The following is a 22,133-nucleotide window of genomic DNA, read 5'->3' on the forward strand; positions in this document are numbered from 1 at the left end:
TTTCAATCATTGTAAGTTTTCTCTATTGGTGTATTAACATACATTTTATTATTACTACTATTATTATAGTTATCATTATTGTTATTATTATCATCAAATTAAAAGGCCAGCTCATACACGGGAGGAGGTCTATAGGAGGTCAGTCTACAGCAGCACAGAGTCAGCCATCATTGTCAGTGTTGCGAGAACTGTATACTATATAAAGATTTATAGTTGAAACTTCACTCGGAAAGAGCAAAAATTTTAACTGTCAGAAGCAGCCATAAATCTCTAACTTGGATTCATCAGACCACTACAAGACAGCCTTCTTTTGACAGTACTTTTGCTGATTGGAGTCTTGCATTCTTTATTTAGCAGATTCTGTATCTGTGATGAAGTTGCTTTTCTTATCCATTAGGGAACTAAGCTTGATATATTGATCTTCTGATGGTATGGTCACTTTTGGTCTGCCTGATCGTGCTTTGGATACAACTGATGCCTTTTCTGCAAGACGCTTTAGAGTTCCATGCACTGCCCCCTTAGAAACCTTTAGTCTAGCCATGATTTGACACTGAGAGGGCCCCTCTTTGTTCACAATAACAATTTGACTTCGGACACTTTCACTTAGTTCGGATGCCATGTTTCCCACTATCACAATGCTACTTAGTAAACAATGATCTGTTTGAAACTTGAGGCACAGCCATATTTATAACAGGTTAACATTGGCTGCAAGCTTAGTTAATTGAACAAGCCTCCGATGAGTAGATCAAATCCTGAGTGTCATCTGAATGCATGCTTTCATGGGAGGGATATAACTCAAAGAAATCTTACTCCCTTGTACAAAGGAGTTAAGTTTGTCAATTTCACAAATTTGCTTAAATTTGATTGCTGACCCAAAAATAGTACAGAATCAAAATATTTCTTCTTCATTTTACATTTTACAATTCGTGACTTGTGTTTTAAATGTTTCTGAATCCTAAAACTTTGTGATTATTATTTATTATCATTATTATTATTATTATTTTCAATGTGATCTCAGACTTTTGGACCCCACTGTGTGTGTATATATATACACACACACATATATATATATATATATATATATATATATACATATATGTATATATACACATACACTACTATTCTAATCATTATCTCTGGTTAATAATAAGCTTGTAGAGATATAAAGGAAAGTTTCAGGTTCTCAATGGCTATAGGTGCACAAAATCAGCAGTACAATACACAATAGTGTTATCAGCATAAAGATCAACTTGACAGCCACTTAATGAAGAGTCAAAAATCAGTCAAGAATCATTATTATAAATGGTGAAGAGGACAGGACCCAATTGAACCTTGCGGAACACCTTTTGTCACTGGCAAGAACTCTGAGACTGGACTTCCTGACTTAACACACTGACTTTCAAACGAAGAATTCTGAAACCAATCACAAGCCTTTCTATCAAATCCAATACTGCATAACCTTTGTAAGAGCAAAGGATGATCAAGTGTATCAAATGCTTTTAACAGATCTATAAAAAGGGCAGCACAATGTTTCTTATTGTCCAAAGCAGATATTATATTATTTGTAACTAATGTAATGTAACATCCCATTAGTCTTTGCCTGTTGTGTTCTTGTCGTTTTCGTTCGTCTTGTCATGTTCCATGTTTTATGTTGCACATTTCCTGTTTTATTTTGTGGTACCTCTCCTCTCGTTTCAGACACTTCACTTCACTTCCTGCCCTCTTGTGTCGAACTTTGCTTGCTTCTTTGTGAAGACTATGGGGTTTTTTTTACCTACAAACACATTTGTGTCTGAGTCATGCATTTGAGTCCACTTCCTTGTGCCTCCAGTCATTACAAACCAATAGGATGGATCCCCAAAGTGTCTGGAAAGTGACCAGGTTCTGTTGCTTTCTTTTAAATAAAGCTGATTCGGGTGAAAACCATGGAGTTAATCTATCTTTTATTCTAAGCTTTTTGAATGGTGCTTGTTTGTTAATGACTGAAAGAAGGGTTTTGTGAAAAGAAATCCAGTGCCATTTCAACATCTGGGATTTCAGATGTATAGTGTATGTTTCTATGGAAAATGTCATTTAAAAAGGTTTGGTCACTAAAGTGTCATAGATTTCTCTTTGTAACCGTGTGAGCTTTTGCCTTCTTTAACCGAGTATTTCTCATACATGCTATAGGGCAATGATCATGAATAAGACACCACAGGCAATAGTTTTGTCAATCCTTTTGGAAAAAATGTAATAATTTAGGGTACTCTTAGAGTAATCTTTCAAATTTTGCCTAGTGTGTTGTATAATCAGCTGAAATGAATTGAGGTTACTACAACCCTCCTTGAGAAAGCAGATGTATTATTCAGCCAATTCAGATTAAAGTCACCCACAACAATTAATTCAACATCGGAATACTGAGATCTGCTATTTTGTCAATGGAACTTGTATCAGCAGATGGGGTCTATAGACCCCTACCACAATTACTGAATGAAGCCCTAACTGAACCTTAAGTGCAAGAAATTCAAAATATGTTGGTATGGTGACAGCATTTAGAATTGTTACAGAGGAAACTGATCTAACATATATAACCACCACACCTTTATTGCTACATCCAAGTAATTTACACACCAAGATATCAGAATCTGTCTGCAGAACTAATATATTTACATGATCTAAGCTCTGAAGTAAATTTCTAATATTCAAATGAATTATCCCTAGGCTGTTTCTGTTCTTAAAGGTATGTGGGTTAAATAGAGTGTCTGGAGTGGGATCAGAAGTAGCGATAGAAGGCTGGAGGGGGATTGTAATTAAATTTGATGCAGTAACAATACGATTTGAATAATGAATAGGGTATCTAACAGTGATTCAAGTAGGAATGATCGAAGGAGTAATATATTGTTCGACCTTAGGGATGATTAAAGGAATCAAATCAGATACAGGTGACAAGCCTGGGCTGGAGGGTAAAGGCCTGAGCGGGCACCAAAGCCCGACAAACTGGGAGGCTTGGACTTCATTGATATCAATCAGAGGGGGAATGAGACACATAATCATTAGGCACAGAGGTGGCTGGCTCCCACTTGAGAGATTGTACTGCAAGATTGTTCAGAGGAAGTCAAAATATTTTCTAAATCTTGGCAGAGGCAAGAGGATAAATCTGTATTCATTTGACTGGTCTGCCTCATTCATGAGGGGGGAAATAAAAGGCATGAGACAAGGTTCTAGGCCAAAGAAGAGGCCAACAACAAAACGGTAAAAAAAGAAAAATGGCTGTGTAATGATAATCACCAATTGAAGGATGATTGCTCATCTTAATTTGAGGATGATGAATATAGTGTATTAATGTTTCAAGCGAACATTTCACAAAGGAAAGGCTCTAGCATCAAGCCTCATGCATCTTCAACTACCTAATAAAAGATACCTAGTAAAAGATAAACATGACTAAAGCAAACAAAGCCCTCAACCAGCTAACATGTTATGGCACCGCTTCTCTGCCAACTTGTGACATCCAGAATTCGATGGCAATCCCATAAATTAATCTGGTTTTTGAGCATTCAGTCATATAACAGGCCAGTAACAGATACATTTTGGATTAATTCACTAAAGGGCAGCACTGGAAACTTTAAGGGGGCTATTAACACATAAATTCTTATCAAGGTCCTCACAGAGCCAACTCTCCATTAAAGAGGCACTTTGCAAATGAAAGCAGTCTATGGCCTGCTAGAAAGTTAGAAAGAGGATGTGAGTTCTCTGCAGCCTATTCCTTCTATTTGAGATCTATAATTATATTATTATATATTTGGTATATATTGGTATTATATGTATAATGGGTTCTCAAACCCAAACGGTCAAAGCAGATGACCACCCACCCAGAGGCTGGTTCTGCTCAAGGTTTCTGCCTCTTAAAAGGCAGTTTTTCCTTGCCACTGTCACCAAAGTGCTTGCTCCTGGTGGGAACTGTTGTGTTTCTGTAATAATAAAGAGTATTTAAAAAAAGAGTACTTGTAAAGTGTCATGAGATGACTTTTGTTGTGATTTGACACTATATAAATAGAATTGAATTGAATGTGTCTTGCAGTTATGAGAAGATGAGAGTAACGTCTACACAGCAGTTAGACACATTGCCAGACCCAGCAACATCTTGCATTTTGGCTGGATCTAGTTCTGCTTTTGGCTGGATCTATCTTTTGCTTTTTGATAATGCTTATAGTTAGGGCTGGCTCAGGCCTGCCTGGACAAGCCCCTAGTTATGCTGCTATAGGCCTAGACTGCTGAGGGACTTCCCATGATGCACTGAGCTTTCCTCCTCTCCCTCTCCATCTTTACACATTCATGTCCCACCAATGCACGTTACTAACTTTATATCTTCCCTTGAGTTTCTTTGTGCTTTCTTGTCTCGCAGGCTCCTGTGGATTGTATTATTATTATTACTAAAGCTGTTATTGTTATTATTAGTCAGATTTCAGTTATTATTATTACAGCTGTAACTACTAGTATCAGTCATATTTCTATTATTATTATAATTACAGTTGCTATGGCTACTGCTGGTGCTGCTATACATCTCTGCCTGTCTGTCTGTCTGTGTCTCTGCGTCCCTCTGTATCCCTCTCTCCCACCCAACCGGTCAAAGCAGATGTCCGCCCACCTAGAGTCTGGTTCTGCTCGAGGTATCTGCCTCTTAGTTTTTCCTTGTCACTGTCACCAAAATGCTTCCTCGTGGTGGGAACTGTTGTTGTTACATTATAAAGAGTACGGTCTGGACCTGCTCTATTTGTAAAGTGTCATGAGATGACTTTTGTTGTGATTTGGCTATACAAATAAAATTCAATTGAAAATTGAATTGAATTGAATTGAATTGACCGGTGAGTCTAATTTTTTTTTGTTTGCTGTTGTGTAAAATCAGATTGGCCCAAATAGCCTTTTCCATTGTTGTCCTCACTGAGAACCATCAGGAAACCAGCTGAACTTGTCAAGACAGATGCCCTCTCTCAGGTTAATTTGGATTTAAACTTGATTCCCTCATTTTCACAAATGACTTCTCTGTAGCGAGTGTTGGAGAGCTGGATACCAGCAACAATGAGGACACATCACTTCAGCAACTTGATGTAAGGTATATTTTCCATTACAGTGACAAATGTTAGCATATGAATTATATCCTGCATGCTTGATGGTTATATTCTGGTCTCAGCATTAGTGATTTGCAGTCATGTGATGCTATTCTCATGTTATTTTATTATGTTTAGTATGACATCACTGGATTTGAGTGAACGATGACACCATCAGAGTCTGTCTCATCTTTGGAGGAAGAAACCAGGGAAGTCGATAGTGATGACGACAGTGATGAAGACAGTGATGGCGATTATGCGCTCCCTCTGTGTGTATGGTAAGTCACAAACTTCCTTTCTCTGGTGTATGTAATGATCTAACCATCCATTTATATATGTCTCCATGCAATAGTAAAGCCATTTTGATAGTGCTTTTTAATGTTTCCCAACAGAACTGGTGCTGTTCATACTGGCATTCACTTGGATGTACTTCCAGCCATCATGTATGGAGGCATCTATAATTAGCACAAGTATTTTCAATAAATATTATTTGCTAGATGGCACTGCATTTTTGTCACTGTGTTCAAACATGATTAACCCACACAGGTGCATGTAACGTTATTTAAAGTAACAAACTAAAGACCACACACACACACACACACACACACATCATGTTATTACAACATTGGATGACTTTAATTGACAACTCCTGTCTTATTAAAACACAAGTCTATTTTACACAGCTCATTTAGCAGCTAAGAAAAAACAAACAATGACATGAACGCAGTGAATTGGATGGGAAGTCAAAGTTAAAAATCTAGCCAAGATGTACAGAGCAGAGCTGCCTTAAAAACCTTAAACAGCTGTTAACATCTGGGTCTAGTTGGGATACAATTGTAAACAGGTGAACTACTAAAAATAAATTCTTATAAATTATGCAGGTCTTGGTCTACACCAGATGATGATTTAGTTGAAAGTTGAATATTTTAAGTAAGTATACCTCTGAAAGTAAATATAAATGAATGTAACAAAACCCCCTCCTGTTTGCTGATGAATGTCCCTCAAACACAGTGCTTTTCAAACATGTGTCATCATGACAGTGTGCAGGTTTTCATTCCAAACAATACAGACAAGATGCAATCCAGTTAAATAAGCGGCTCTTGTGGTGGACTGGAATAAAAACAGGCGCTTGGTCCTCCATCACACTATACATTGAAAACCACTGCTCTAAACTAGTTCATATAGTCAGAAAACAGGAAAGGTTTAGTTGGTAGAAGCTGCGTCCCACTGCAGAGGCTACCTGCAAAAGGTATGTCCTTCAGAGGACTAAAGCTACATCAGCAGTTCCAATACTTGACCTCACAGAGACCACCTTTAAGAGTGCATTCAGGCAATCCTTATCAACTCGTAAAAGTGGAGATTTCAGAGTTGAGTTTTTGGCCAACAAAGTAAATATGTCCAAATATATCTATATAAAACTTTCATTTCTCTGACAATAGACTGAACAATTTTCTGACTTTATAAGTAGACAAAAACTGACCAGTGCAAAGGATTTTGGGATATTGAGGACGACAAACAATACACCTGCTGTGTTCGTCAAATGCGTACTAATAGAGGCTGCATTTCACTGTGCCTTTGGAATGGGACAGCCTTATTTACCTATGATGACAAACTGCCAAATGTGGACTTCACAGGAGGTAGCCTCTGGAATGTGACACAGGTAGAGGAAATGTTACCTAGTATAATGAAGACCTCTTGAACGTAGCTCAGTAGAGACACCGAGCTGCATCTTCCCACGACACTGACATGCTGCTCGTGTTTAAATGGACGACACATGGAGAGCAGTGTTTCCATGTTGAGACAGAAAGGAGAAGATCAGATCAGACAGGTTAAAAGTCTGGTGTTTTGTTCCTGAGTAAATGCAACCTTGGAGTGAGTGAGTTAAAAAAAGCATGAATCGTGTCATTTCAGAGTGGCTCCCTGGCTAATCAGTTGTAAGGTATTTACAATGGAGCAGTCTGGGTGTGGGGGTGGGGGGGGGGGGGTGCAGAGAGAGGATCTTGGAACGAAGGAAACAACAGAGTGCTCTCTCCTCCTCTTCCCTCTCCTCCCAAGGTCTAGAAGAAGTTTTCAGGTCAACACAAAACAAGAGAACAACCAAACACAAAGCTCACTTTATTGACTGTGGGACCACAGCTGTGTTTCACCCAATTGTGCTGATTCCAAGTCAGCAATGAGCTGTTTACTGCTGCAAATTGTAGCTAACCTTGGTAATTTATAGACCTTGGCAGGACGTCAGCATTTTGGACGGTAGAGTCAGGGGTCAAGGATCAAAGGTCAGACGTAGAAAAGTCGTACCCTGGAGGTACTGACATGGAGGTCATCATCGTAGAACTTGGTCTCTATGATCACATTACCACTGGAATACAAAGACACATGTCAACTTTAACTGAGATATCAAATCTCTCAGACAATTCCACTACTATCTCTGCCACAAAAAATACATGTACACTATATAACATGATTGCAAGAATCAACACAGAGTTAAAGGGAAATTTCAGTTGATCACAACTTGGCTCTTAATCCTGTTGTTTTCATTCTTGTCAATTATGATAACACTGTACTCACCAAGTGAATTAAGAGATCTTAAGAGACCTGAGAACATGGTTATATCACTTAAATAGAATCTGACGGAGCAAGAAACTCAAGCAGTCAGACAGGTTGGAAACAAACCAACAGTTTATCCAGATTATCTAAACCACTTAATTTCAAAAGTCAAAGTGAGTGCACTTTTCTTTACAACATATAATCATGTTAGACATAACCTGTAACTAACATGTAGACGTACACTTGTTTTTGTATTACTGAATGTTATGATATATTCAATACTCAGCGGTACAGACACATAAAACAGAGAAATAAAGATCATGTGTGGAGACTCACGTTAAAACATTGGCTGGCATCATCTGGGACTCTGGAGCTGCTTCTATAAGAGACTGCCATGTGTTGGTGGAGTTGGGGATAACAAAACCAAACTCAAAGAACCATTCTGCACAGACACAGACAAAGAAAGAGCTCAGTGCTGCCTTAACAACATACATCATTATTAGGATTACTGGGTTTATACAGTGTGTTAATGGTCCTAATACTGTTTCAGAGACTTTTTCCCTCTCTGGTGGAAACCAGCAACATAAACATGTTGTGTTGGTGTCGATTGTGTGTTGTCCCCTGGGGCTCCCAGTAACCTCACCTCTGTACAGCAGGGACAGCACTCCAAACACACAGTAACAGGGAAGTGACAACAATTTACAAAAGATCACAGCTAACTGAGCTGTCTGTTGGTGAAGCTCCTGTTCTTCTCTTACCCTATCATAATAACTCTGCGCATGTGTGTGCTTTAAAACATTAACAGTAAGGTGGGGCAGAAGTTTGAAGATCTGAGGGTGTTAAAGCAACTGCTGTATCTTATGTTTGAGGGAACCAAGCACTCATTCTCGAATGGAACTCTCTTTTCACCTTTATAAATAACTTTGGCTTTGGGGATGCAATAATTTCCTAGGTTGATCATTTATATACTTCTACGGTTTCTGTATGCACCGAAGAAATTCAATCTGATTTTCCTTTGTTTGGAGGGACACGCCAAGGCTGCACCCGCTCCTCCCTGTCTGATTTTATTTTTTCACTGTGATTTTTATGGCTGATGCAAACCAAAATAGATTGATTAATTGATTTAATCATTCTGAATATTAAAAGCTGTGTTTTATCAGTCTAGTCTCAATCTAGTATCTCTGTAGGTTGCAGCAGTGGTTTAATAGTATTTCTATAGTAAAATTTCTGATTGTGGTCAGCTTTGTTTTATCAGAGGGCAGAAGTGTTTTGAAGATTTTGTCTATGAGTGTGTGATTTTGGCCTGGTGCAAGTTTGATATTTCATGTGGATTCACTCATTTTGTTACCACCTTATTTCCTAATTTTCCTTCTTAACCTCAATCTCAGCCTTACATCTGTAAATATGAACCTTTTCAGAAACATTTGATTTCACAGATTTATGATAATATAATGACCCTAGATATGCAAGAAGGCAATTGGCCCCACAACATGTATTGATGATATGAAAGATGCTGCAACTCATGATTACAACCTCAGTCATATGTTTCCATTGTTTTTTTTTTTTTTTTTTACACATAATGCTGTTGAGGTCTCTGCAGGACCCCCCATTCCCTTGACATTTACCTTTCAGATGCTCTACAAGCAAGTCTAAGATTTATGAAGAGACAGCATTTAGAGTCTAAAAAACTGACAGTCTGACTTATTCAATGTGCCCTGTGGAGTTTTCTTGTAAACAAATAAAAGTTATGTTAACATTCAATGTTTCTCATCAAAACACACCGTGTGTATATCCTTGAGGTCTAACAAATGAGTTGAATTCTTTTCCTTCCTTTGGAAATTTGCAAAGCAGGTTTTTTGACAATTTTGAAACATAGTGTTTACATCCATGTGAACTTGCTAGCTTCTTCTTCCCTGCCTTTTGTTGGCGCATTGCTGTGTTTCTTGTCATGTCACTGCCACCACTTTATCAGTTGGTGTGATGTACATGCTTGCCAATGGTTCCACTGTGTTCATGAGAACAAACAACAGTAACCCACTTGTTAAAACACTGATCCACAGTGCTATTATTAATCAATCAAGTAGTCAAAGCACCACAGGGTACCTTTAACTGACTAACCTTCAGGTTCTTGTCCCTGTAATCAGTTAAGTATTTGGGCTGATTACCTTCTAGACACTGCCCTTTGAAGAAAACTTTCTGCTCCAGTCTGAACTTCTCCAGTTTCTCTGAAGAGGAAAAATTCAGTTCTCTGGACACTGCTTTACACTTCAGGATCTTCTTTGGGACACGAGCTGGGAAGACAGTGAGAAACAATAAACAATTGTGTTGACAGTTCGTTTTGACAGTGTACAATAGAGGTTCACTGGCAGAGCTATGGATTCAAGGCTTGCAACTTGTTCAGTTGCAAAATGTGACTAATAGCAACCAGAGTTTTCAAAAGCAAACCATTTTGTTTTTAGGTTACCTTTTCCCTTTAAGCTTTGTAGGTTTCCATCAAAGTGAGACAATGAGACAATGTGTGGCACTGGTTGATTGCCACATGCTGAAAGAGGCCTGTAAACAGTGAAGTACCAATTCTAGCCCTACTTAAACACTGACACTTTTTTGAGACGTTCTATCACCAAATGCTAAAAATGTGTAGAAATTAGCATTATCTTCAATATTTAAAAAAGCCACATATTCAACATTACTCACGTAATTGTATTTTTAAACATTACAGAATACCCTAATTCTTTCTCAGAGAGCCTGTTAATTAACTTCTTAAAGCCAATTGAGGACCACTGCATTGTACTGGACATCATGACTCATTATTTGTTAATTTATAATCATGAAGTAAAAATGTTGACATCCAGCAACTCTGGACAAAGATTTTAGTTACAGCAACACCTTCTTGCATGGCATGGTTCATTACACAGCTTTAATCTTTAATTATAAAGGTTCTGTGTGGTGTTTTCAGAAAGTCCTTGTTATTAATGACACCGCTGGCCGTTAAGTGAACGGTAGTCAGCATCCTTGCGCAAGCATCCTGGGCATGAGCATGAGGGTTTCATGAAGAGTAGACATTATACTAGGTTAGTTCTATATTTAAGTGATTATTCATTTGTAAATAACATTTCATATTTCATAACATTGAGCATAACTTTATCTTCACTACACCTAAAGGTTCTATGTGGAGTTTTGTCCTTGTTATTAATGACACCGTTAAGTGAATGGCAGTCAACATCCTTTTGCTCGCTCACGCTTAGAGTCCGAGTGTGAGCATCCTGGGCATTGGCCAAAACGGTGATGTGACATACACCAGACTGATTTATAATCATATTTAGAATAACATTGCTATCTGTAATGGTCCTCAGTAATGATCTCAGATAATGTAGCTGATAAGCAAATGTTATGTGAACTGAAGAATGGCACAATGTGAAAAAAAGGTCAAAATAGTGGAAAAAAAGATTTTCAAAAGCCATCAACTTGTTCTGCTACGATACATATAGTGTATGTGTGTCTAATTCTAAATTTGGTGTGTGAATATACCTTCATGTTCTACTCCTGGTACAGAGAGGTCCTCAGTTCCCTGCCACAGCACTTTGCCCGTCTCTGCATCACGGAGATTCATCCAGTTTCTGCCAGGAAAAGGTTAAGTGACAACAACCAAAATAAAGAATATACAAAATGAACTGAATTGAAATATCCATGGAACAATTTAAATACTAGAAGGAAAACAGACTGATCCACTTTTAATGCAGTATCTATCACTTGACATTTTAAGAGTTAACTTTAAACGAACTCATTTCATCATATCCACTCTGGAAAGTTTCTTTTATTTCTCCTACAAAATAGTTCTATAGTTCCCCAACCCACTCTACCCTGCTCTACCTTCTGTGCAACAGAGCTAACCACTGCGCCACCATGCCGCCCAGAAGACTCAGGGAACAGGTAAGACGAGGCTGTGGTGGAGCTTTAATCAGCTCACAGTCGTTCAGATGGAAGAAATAAGCAGGGTAAGAACCTCTGTTCAGGTTAACAGGGAAAGGATAGAGATTAGGGGTGGCCATCACAGGTTAACTTACAAAGCAATACTATCACAAAATTCTGCCCAATGGCATCACTATACAAGTGATTCAGTAATATTGGACAATTTGCAGGACAGTCATCTACAATACGTTGATATCTTTGTAGCAAAATATGAATTCTATTTTTTTCCCAAATCAGAAAAAACATATATTGTATTTAAAATAGAAAAGTAACAAAATTCCAAAATCTCCAATTGGAGATAGGGCGATCAGATCACTGATACTTATCAGCTGATATTTATTAGCAAATAAGGTAAATTAGCTAGCTAGCTAAGTTAATAAGTAAAACAAGTGCAACCTTTCCCTTCAGTTCTTTCCCTGAATCAAAAGGTCACCCTCCACCAATTGCAATCCTAACATAACAGCTTATGGTAACATTTGATTTATGGAGCTTGCTGGGAGCACAACATTGCCTGGGTTAAAACATACATTTAGTCACTAATGACATTTCAACTTCCTGCCCAGCCATCTACCAGCTACCAGCTATGACAGGGATGCTTATCACCTGTTCACATGTATCTTCAGATTACTTTTACTGTACTGGACCACTTACTGAAAGTATTTGAGGATTAACAGAATCAGAAATACTTTATTGATCCCCGGGGGGAAATTGTACAACCACAAGTTCTTTACAATTTTGCAGACTTGCAGTTTTAGACTCCACTGGTTACTCCAGTTTGGTGCAAAAAACAACAACAAAAAAGACACAAATAAGGTTGGAGACTGCAGTATGATTTTTTTTTTATATAATTTCTGTGTGGCTGCAACTCTGTCCAGCACAGAAAACTGGCCTTGCAGTTTCTTTGCAGCTAAAGGGCTGTATACTATAATATATGAACCGACTATGTAGACCTGTGGTTGTACACCATTAAGACCAAGCTACGATATATGTGCAAATATACAAACTGATATACAGCTAACTAGGACAGTGCTGAAGTACATTTCTTATAATCATTACATGAATTTCTCTATGTAATGTATCTTGTGATCCCAATTGTCAACACTATTTTAGACACTTTACCTTACTGTCATGAGAAAGAGCTATTTTTAGTAGGACTAAACACTGACTAAAACAACAGAGGCAATGCAGAGCAACACATGCAGAGCCTCAGTCTACACCGCAGGAGGATATACTGTTGACAACTGTGGGAGCTGAAACACAGTCTAATAAACTTACCTGTTGAATAAAGTGTGCACACTTAATCATACACTATCTGTTTAATTCAAAACACAATTTTAATTCCTAAGCATTATTTTACCAGAGGAGATTTGTGATAAGATTCAGTTTTTATTTGAACTGCAACCGTTTTGTTACAAAGAACACCTGAAGGTCTATTATTAGCAAACAAGGCTAACTAGGCACTAGTATTTGACGTAGAGCACAATATTGGTCCAAAATTACAGCAAATAATATCATGCTTAAGAAATCCATATTAGTCAAAATCTAGCTGAGGACGGATGACAAGAAACATTGCTAGCTTATAGGTAACCTAAAGAGAACAGTGTGTAAGGGAGAAAGAGAAAGCTGAAGAAGCATTTGTGTAGATGATGCTGGCTGCTAGCTGTCCCATCAGTCAGTTGGTCAGCTGTTCCTGACCTCCACACACATTAAATACAATACAACCGTCAATCACAGAGCCTGTAAAGACCTAGTCAGTGATTCCACTGTACATTACAGCATCTCATGCTGTGTCTTCACAATCATTATAACAACATATCTGGGGCCATACTGCAAAAAAATTACTGCTACTGATCTATCAATGTATACACACCTTTTTAACTGTGGAAACCAGGAGAGGAAATTAAGGAATGAGAAGATGACCATTTTAACTGAATTATCCTGTGGTGTATAATATACTTTACACTAAGGAGAGATGGCTGCTGCAGGAGTGAGAAAGAGTCATGTAAAGGTTTTTGTAATGCCAAATCGATTCATTTTCAGTTCTGTACACTAATATGGTTGTCATTATCGTTTCTCAAAACTAAATATGCTATGTTGTTGTTTTGAGGTTTGAACCCATTTTGACATTCAACCATTGCCTTGGGCCTGACTAAGGATAAAATGTCAAGCCTATGCCTTTTTGACACTGCTTTCAACAGTTCAACCTGGGATTCTAAGTTGGTCAGTGTTGTTGCTGCTTTTGTGACTGCTAGTAATCAAGACACTGTGTTGAAAGTTGAGAAAGCCAAATTTTATCTTTGGTTTCAGACTGATGGACACCAATAAAGAACCATCATCCCACAGCCCTCTGTTCTCGAAGATTCTCCACTCAGCATCCTGTCACATTCAGATACTACTTAGTGTCACACGCACTTGACTCCACACCATCTGTGAGGCCCTTTTTTCCACCTCACGACCACAATCAACTGCCTCAAAAGACACAGCTTCTAAAGATCCAGGACTCTGACATGCTAGCATACTATTATCTATGCAGTAAACTGAGAGGACACAATTTATTTTGCACATCAGCTTTCACGTGGCTCCTGTTGCATTCAGGGACACAAGGTAGCAGGACTTGTAGAAGAAAAGTTTGTGCAAGTGCCACTGTAATGAAGACAGGCATCTTCACCAGCATGCAAGTCATATAATATTACATCAATTAGACTAAAGATTAGTGTAATTCATTTTAATTTATTTGTTTTACCTTCTGCAAGACTTTTCCATTTGCAAAATCTAGTCTTACCTCTATACTCTATACATACATTTTATTTGATGTTTTATCTCAAATGATTTAGACCTTAAATTGTTTAATTTCTTTGTTTGCATGAAAGTCTCCAGTGAGAGGTATAAAAATACCAATAATCAACAAATACTGAGCTAGTGAAACAGCAAGGGTGAGCAAACCATATATGGACTACATTTATTAAGTAGCAAACCCTAAAATACTTTAGTGAGGCTTTTTTAAATGGCTTTTCAAAATAAAGTTTATAATTTAAAATAAAATTTAGGGGCATAAAAATGATCATATTATATCATTATTAAACAATTATCAACATTAGTGCTGTATTGGCCTACAGAAACCCTTGAGGGTCAGATCGAACTGACAGCAGAGCTCCACTACCTCCACCATCCCCCACCTCTTCCTCTGGCTTTCTAGTAAAGTGTGCTGAGTTGAATGGTTTCTGTAATCCTCTCAAGTCTAACTAAATCCAATCTCCTACATCAAACTCATCATCCTCCACACCTTCCAGAATAATCAAGGCCACACTGCAATGTCCCTCTAAATTATGCTCTTTCGCACTACTCTAAACTCTAAATCACCACTCAAGCTGCAGTTTATATCCATGTTTGTCCAGGCGCATATAAGATATGTAGATTCGGTACTTTTGTTCTATCCTAGATGCCAAGCCTCTGTGAGTAGTGTGAGTGTATGTGAAACTCACTAACTCATTCACAGGGTCATGATCAGCAAGGCGCGCTCCAAAACGTTGTTTGCAGTCACGTGATTCTAATGACGCTCAAAATTCAGGATGAGACAGGAAGTGAAAGGCAGAGATATGAGATATGAGGAAAGCCCGTACTGTGCTAGTTAATGTTTACTCATTGTGTCGTCCCAGTCAACGTGTGTGAAATTGCCTGGAATTGCCCAATTCATTCTTTATGGCTGAAAACCTCTTTTGAGGTCACAATGACCTTCGAGACAAGTGTCACTTATTCAGTAGCCAACCAACTGTGAAATATGGTCACAATCTCCCCTTCTGTTCCTGACTTATGGTGTTGAATAATGGCCAAAAAGAAAGTTTTTTTCAAGGATATTATGATGTCACAGTGAAGTTGACCTTTGACCTTTTGGGTAAAAAAAAAATCACTTCATCGTTTAATTACTGCATCAATTCTTGAATTATGGCCAAAAAGTTTGTCAAGGTCATCTTGAGGTCACAGTGACCTTTGAATCAAAAGTGTCACCAATTCATTGTCTGACCAACTGTGAAATATGGTCATCAATTCGTGAGTTATGGCCAAAAATGTGTTTTGTGAGGTCACAGTGACCTTGATCTTTGACCAAATTCTAATCAGGTCATCCTTGAGTCCAAGTGGATGTTTGTGGCAAATTTGAAGACTCAAGGCATTCCTGAGATATCGCCTTCACGAGAATGGGACGGACAACCCGAAAACAACACTCTGGACACGACTATCGCCAGCGCGGAGGCATAAAAAAAAGAAGAGAAAATGAATACACACGTACTTTTAGCAGGACGCCAACAAAAGAAGTGGGCAACTTCTTATAGGAAGGAAACCATAATCAAAAAACATTTACTGTTCACATCTGATAATGTGTGCCCTTTTCCTTGATTCTATCTGAAATCACTTCCTCACAAACTAAACAGAAGAAAATCTTGTACAGCAATTGATTTAAGCTCCATCAGCATCATGCAAGGTTGTATCATGGCCTCCTCAGGGCCTGCTGAACATTGTGTATGTGTAAACCACCAGGGTGCCTACACAAATCTGTCAGAACATACACACACAAGTTAATGAGCCCCCAGTGAAAAGCTGCTGTCACAGTTAAGTCTGCATTTATTTTTAAAGACGCGTTAATGGCTCAAAGTGCAGGCACCAACATACTCGTATTAAACAGATACAAGTTTTCAATTCAGTCAGTTCATACTGCAATAACTCAGCAACACTATAAATACATGTAAACCATGGAATGTATCCTTGCCATCCATTCATTTTAAGTCAATACTTGTGGTTTTCAAAGCTTCACTATTATAATATTGTAGTAGTATTTGTAATGCGTACCTACATTTACAATTTTATAATGAATTTTTCCTTTTGCATTAGATAAAAAGAAGGCATGCGAACAACAGGGCAAACTGAGCCCAATCCTGCCACACTATAGACAGGCAGAGGAGAATCACCCTTACACACAATATCCACATTTCAACAATTTCAACAATGAACTAATGAACTGCTTTTTTTTTTAAATCAGATTTTTGTTATCAATTAGTCTATTGACTATTTTTCAGTTGATTAGTATATCGAATGAAAAAAAGACAAATCGAGAAGAGTATTCATTTGATGACATGTTAAAATTATTAATAAATAACTGTCATTCATTATTTTTCTGTCAATCGGTCAATTAACCAGTTAATTGACAAATCTTTCTGCAAAACAATGCAGACATTTGTTAACATTTTATTGAAAATGTATTATTAAATGAAATATTGTGCGTATGAATAACCACTTTTAAATCAGAGGACTGTTTCAACAAGATGTTTTTAGGTCGGCATGGTGGCCCAGTGGTTAGAACTGTCACACGGGAGGTAAAGCTGGTTAGAGCGGGTTGGGGGTAAAATCCCCGGCTGCCCCCGTCATGTCAAAGTGTCCTTGAGCAAGACACTGAACCCTAAGCTGCTCCCGATGGAGACCAGCATGGCAGCTCGGTCACCATTGGTGTGTGAATGTGTGAGTGAATGGGTGAATGAGACTTAGCTGTAAAGCGCTTTGGGAACTGTGAAGGTTGAAAAGCGCTATATAAGTGAGATCATTTACAGAGTTACCTATAGAAGTATCTCATGGTGTCCCAACAAAATCTCTTTAGTTTTACTTAAGAAGACATCATCATTTCAATCTAGGTTACACAACTTAGTGAACCTGCTTCTTGGAGCAGGCCCAAGTGTGTAAATGAGTGTAGTTGCCAGGCTGAATCCCAACCGTGTCTGTCCAGAACACTCTGATTCATGTGCTACCAATAACTCAGTCTGACTCAATGGATATGGATAAGTCAGATTATCATCCTGTGATTTGACTATTGCATTCTGATTCCTTCTCTCCAATGGTCATCTTATATAGGAACTTAGATGCTAACTTTGACAAAACATTTAACAATGCATGAGGCCCATAATTAGCCTTTTGACTGGTATTAGAAATTCAGGGCAAAGAATACCAGTCTGTACACTGTTTTCACAACAATGAATAAAAATTTTCTGGGAGCAAAAGAACAGTGTGCAGATTCTATTATAATCAGCTATGTCAAAATGACAAATTTACCGTTACAGTGTAGAAAAGAAATAAAACAGAATCATATGCTGTTTAGCCTCTGTGCTGGCTCTAATGATGCTGTATGGACAGAAGGTAGTAAATCCCTGTTCCACTAAATCATGGATTTAGGCATTACCACACTACAGCAAGAGGCCTGACCTTACTAAGAAACATATACAAACATTCACATCTTCATCTTATGTATAGACCGAGATAAGTAAAGGGGACATGTTTCCTAAATAGCTAAATGACTAAACTAAATGTTTACTTTTAGCTAAACTAAAGTAGTTTTAGTTAAGCTACAGTTGTATGGTAATGTTGTCGCTGACTGGGCCTCCATTGAAGTGAATGTAGCAGGCTGCTGATTATTCTAGAAGGTATTACTGGGGCTAATTCAGTCCTACACGGTCACATGAAGACACAGTCCAGTCAGTAATATGGACAGCATCTCACACACACACACACACACACACAAATATTCAAACAATATTTTCAGGTGAATGACGCTTGGCAAATTTATGGTAGCAGAGGGGAAGTGAAAATGTGAAGGCAGGTGCTGTGAACTTATACAATATATGCACACACAATACAATACAATATACACCAATGACAGGATTTGTTGTTCCAAACATAGATGTCATTTTAGAAAGTTTGGCAATAAATTCTGTTTACTTTTTGGGTTGCCCGTTTTGCAGAGAGGCAAGGCCCAGTCACTCCCTCACCAGATATATAGTGATGCCTAAGTAAGAAGGGCTGGTCCTATGGCGTAATAAGTTGCCCAATAAGTGGCTTCAGCCTACACCTTTTTCCTTTTAAATTTTATGTTGTATTTTCCCATTGGTTTTGTCGTATTCAATTGATTTACTATCATTTTGTTCTACCAAAGACTTTTTACTATTAGTAGCTCCCCTCAGTGCTTTAAAATGTGACACAATAATCATTTTGATTCCCTTGTGTATAAAACACCTCAGTGAAGAGTTTATAAATACCTCTGTCCCCCTTGTGCTACACCTCCAAAATCATGTTTTGTAACATGTACTGTAATTAATTTCATTTAACGTATTTTAACATAAAATGTCAGAATGGCTCAAGTAGATTAACAACACTATTAGGTGTTACGATCTCCCTTGCCTATCTAATCTGAAACGGCCTACCCAAGTGTTTTTCCACCATCTATAAATCTAAGTTAAAAAAGTTAAAGTATGTGTAAAAGCAGCTGGCAAGTCAGAGCTGAATAGCTGCTATTGAGCTGGAAGCTGTTTTTTGGATAGCCTTGACAATGTGAGAACATATGTTTCCTCATATTAGCTTATTGGACCATGAACACAGAAAATCGTTTGAAAAGTCTGGACAAATTAAACAGAGAAACTCACGGCTTATCTCAAGCAGAGAATGAATGTTCAGCCAGGCTTATATGTATACACAATTTAAAGTATGTTGTAGATGATCTTACCCTAAGCAACATATTGCAAGTCATACTACAAGCAAACCCAACCAGATGAGTGTTGTCAAAACAAATGAGTGCTATAAAGAGCAGTACAGGAGAAAAATATCAGCAAACTAATCAAGTGCCAGGGTGTTCAGGTGAGCTAGTGGTCTAGGACGCATACCATACAAATAGAAAATCACATGTTTGAATAAGGCCTGTCGTACCCCACTCTCTTTCTCTTCCTGTGCTTTCTCTGCTCAGTATACTATCTAATAAAGACAAATGCTAAAGCAAAATAAAAAATAAAAAGTGCCTGGTGTGTGTGTGTGTGGAGAATATGCACAATATAAAACCTGGCTGACATAAATTCACTTGCAAAGTAATTTCACTTTTAAAATCCCTCTTGAAACAAAGTGACTATTTTCAAATAGCTGCTGTCTGATTTGAAAATTTACTGCAACACCATTCAACAATGACAACAGCTCTGACAGTAATACAAGCAGACGTTGTGGTCACTGTGATAGAAACAAAAACATTCAAGACCTTAAAACACCATTGTAAGTATATAGTGGATGGGATAAAACATTCAAAATACACTAGTATGATCTTTAAGCAGCAATGAAATTCACTGATTTGTAATAAAGTTTAGCATCACTTCCATACAAACAAGGGGCGCACCTGGGTTTGACATCTTCCAATATGTACGTAGCTGCCATACAGCTAACAGGCTACATACTTGACGCTAGTAAAATTTCTGCTTTTAACTTTAAGCTAAGAGCTCACTAATAGTAAACGTTTGACAAAGGTCAGCCGGTATCTGACAACCACCTTCGTCAATCTTAACATTATCTCCATCGCATGTCACTGTTGCTATATAGGGTATTTATCGTTACAGCTGCCACAGCAAGCGCACTGAGCAGTTAGCCAGGCAAGTTAGCCACGGGACGAGGCCACTCATTTTATCAGACAGGCCATCATTCAGATATGAACTAGCTAGGTCCGTAACTGCAGGAACAAGTTCTTTGGTCTCATCAAATAAAGACAAACATCAGCTGTGTAGCTGCCGTTATCAAGTGAGACGTGAAAATGACAGGTTAGCCACAACTGCTAACCTTACTGTACTCAACAACAGTCACAAGATCTCAACACATCTTGCTAATGTTAGATGGCGTTATCTAGTAATAAACAGGACAAACAGTTAACCTAATACAATGTGTCTAACCTTCGCAGAACATCACCAAACCGCCTCAACAGCAAAAAGGATACAGTTTGAAGCCCTTCAAAATTTCCTTGGCCCTGTCTTCGTCTGAAGACATTTCAGAAATCGTCTGTTTTCGTTCCTTACAGAAAACCCAGGATCTGCTGAAATAACAACACTGCTGTTGGTGATAGCTTAACTAGTGAGCTAACTACACTGCCAGTTAATGTTTGCCTGAAAATAGCATAAACTATGTGTACTTAACTCTATATTGTTGGACTGCAGGTTAAATCTGATCCGATAATGCAATCAGCTTAATATACCCAGCTAACTAACAGACAGCTACCCTAGCCAGTCAAAGGCACAGGGTAACTACTAACAGCCAATCATAGGCCGAGAATGAGAAGTATGGGTGGGACTAAACTGGCTAGAGACGCGTCACCAGGGGCAACGCCGCACACACTACGAAGTGTGATTGGGGCCAAGGCGGAATGGTCCGTGTATGTACCACTCATTGACTATGGTACCACTCATTTTCTCATTCAAAAAGTATACATGCATACTACCTCAAAAGCAAAATACAACATTTCCCACATCAAAACAAATGGATGGGAAAACAGAGAACATGAAACAAAAGTTTGAGACTATTGAATAAAACAAAAATATGGAGTGAGTCAATAGCCTTAGTTTTTTCACACTATTTTACCTTATGGCTTGAATTCGTTTACTTGGCTCACACCAGTCCCCATCCAGAGCATTCTGCCTGAAGAAGCCAATCATATTCTTAGTAATAGTATATTGTGGTAGTGGTAGTAGTGGTAGTAGTAGTAGAAGAACAAGAAATACTAGTGGGTGATTCAAAGAGAAGGGTCCAACTGCGGCAAGAGAACCTGGCTGCTTCCTTATACAGGAAGTCGTGTGACACCAAAAGCTGGAAATTGTCGCCTTTTAACACCATCGCTGGTTCATTTTTTTTTTTATTTGAAACATTAAAAGACATTTGAAAATCTGAGTTTTTATTTTGTGCCCACCTAATTGTAACCCGTGGTTAAATTGATATCGAAACATTGAAAACTTGTATTTGAAAAAATTGTATTGCCACTGAAAAAAGTCCAAGCTTCCAATAAAGAATTGTAACATACTTGTTCCTTTTTTGACCATGTACAGTTTTATTATCTTTGTTTTGATATTGTTTGCATTCTGATGGTTTTTCAGTGACAATCTGCAAATTATTTTCCTCATGTCAATTTTTTTTTTCAGTTTCTATTCAGTAACAGTGGTTGTCAATTTCAAGTCTCAACTGGGTTTCAAGAAGAGTAGACATTATACTAGGTTAGTTCTATATTTAAGTGATTATTCATTTGTAAATAACATTTCATATTTCATAACATTGAGCATAACTTTATCTTCACTACACCTAAAGGTTCTATGTGGAGTTTTGTCCTTGTTATTAATGACACCGTTAAGTGAATGGCAGTCAACATCAAATCCATCACAGACTCTCTGCTGGACCCCCTGCAGTTCGCCTACAGAGCCAACAGGTCTGTAGACAACACCGTCAACCTGGCTCTACACTTCATCCTCCAGCACCTGGACTCCGCAGGATCCTATGCCAGGATCCTATTTGTGGACTTCAGCTCTGCCTTCAACACGATCGTCCCGGCTCTTCTTCAGGACAAGCTCTCCCAGCTCAACGTGCCTGACCCCACCTGCAGGTGGATCACAGATTTCCTGTCTGACAGGAAGCAGCACGTGAAGCTGGGGAAACACGTCTCAGATTCGCGGACGATCAGCACCGGCTCCCCTCAAGGCTGCGTTCTTT

General features: G+C 38.3%; 1 protein-coding gene across 2 annotated transcripts; it reads right to left on the reverse strand.

Moving 5' to 3' along the window:
- Nucleotides 1–5,696: 5,696 nt before the first annotated feature.
- On the reverse strand, nucleotides 5,697–20,533 carry pde6d (phosphodiesterase 6D, cGMP-specific, rod, delta). Of its 2 annotated transcripts, XR_011597429.1 has the most exons (6): nucleotides 20,380–20,533; nucleotides 11,160–11,248; nucleotides 9,797–9,922; nucleotides 7,968–8,073; nucleotides 7,291–7,443; nucleotides 5,697–6,833 (listed from the first exon to the last, which is right to left on the reverse strand). XR_011597429.1 is itself a non-coding variant. In XM_070909231.1 (5 exons), the coding sequence occupies exons 1-5, from the start codon at nucleotides 20,427–20,429 to the stop codon at nucleotides 7,362–7,364; spliced, it is 453 nt and encodes a 150-aa protein (XP_070765332.1). In that variant the 5' UTR covers nucleotides 20,430–20,533; the 3' UTR covers nucleotides 5,697–7,361. The 2 variants fall into 2 exon arrangements, 1 of the variants encoding a protein (XP_070765332.1); XM_070909231.1 differs by having other exon boundaries at nucleotides 5,697–7,443.
- Nucleotides 20,534–22,133: the final 1,600 nt, after the last annotated feature.

Source organism: Enoplosus armatus, chromosome 7, assembly GCF_043641665.1.
Source record: "Enoplosus armatus isolate fEnoArm2 chromosome 7, fEnoArm2.hap1, whole genome shotgun sequence".
Taxonomy (NCBI): domain Eukaryota; kingdom Metazoa; phylum Chordata; class Actinopteri; order Centrarchiformes; family Enoplosidae; genus Enoplosus; species Enoplosus armatus.

Excerpts from the sequence above, each read along its gene's own strand:
- pde6d (XM_070909231.1), bottom strand. The coding sequence starts at position 20,429 with ATGTCTTCAGACGAAGACAGGGCCAAGGAAATTTTGAAGGGCTTCAAA. Across the intron at positions 11,249-20,379 it reads ATTTTGAAGGGCTTCAAACT|AAACTGGATGAATCTCCGTG; the intron begins GTATCCTTTTTG and ends TTTTCCTGGCAG. Across the intron at positions 8,074-9,796 it reads CAAAGGGCAGTGTCTAGAAG|AATGGTTCTTTGAGTTTGGT; the intron begins GTAATCAGCCCA and ends GTGTCTGTGCAG.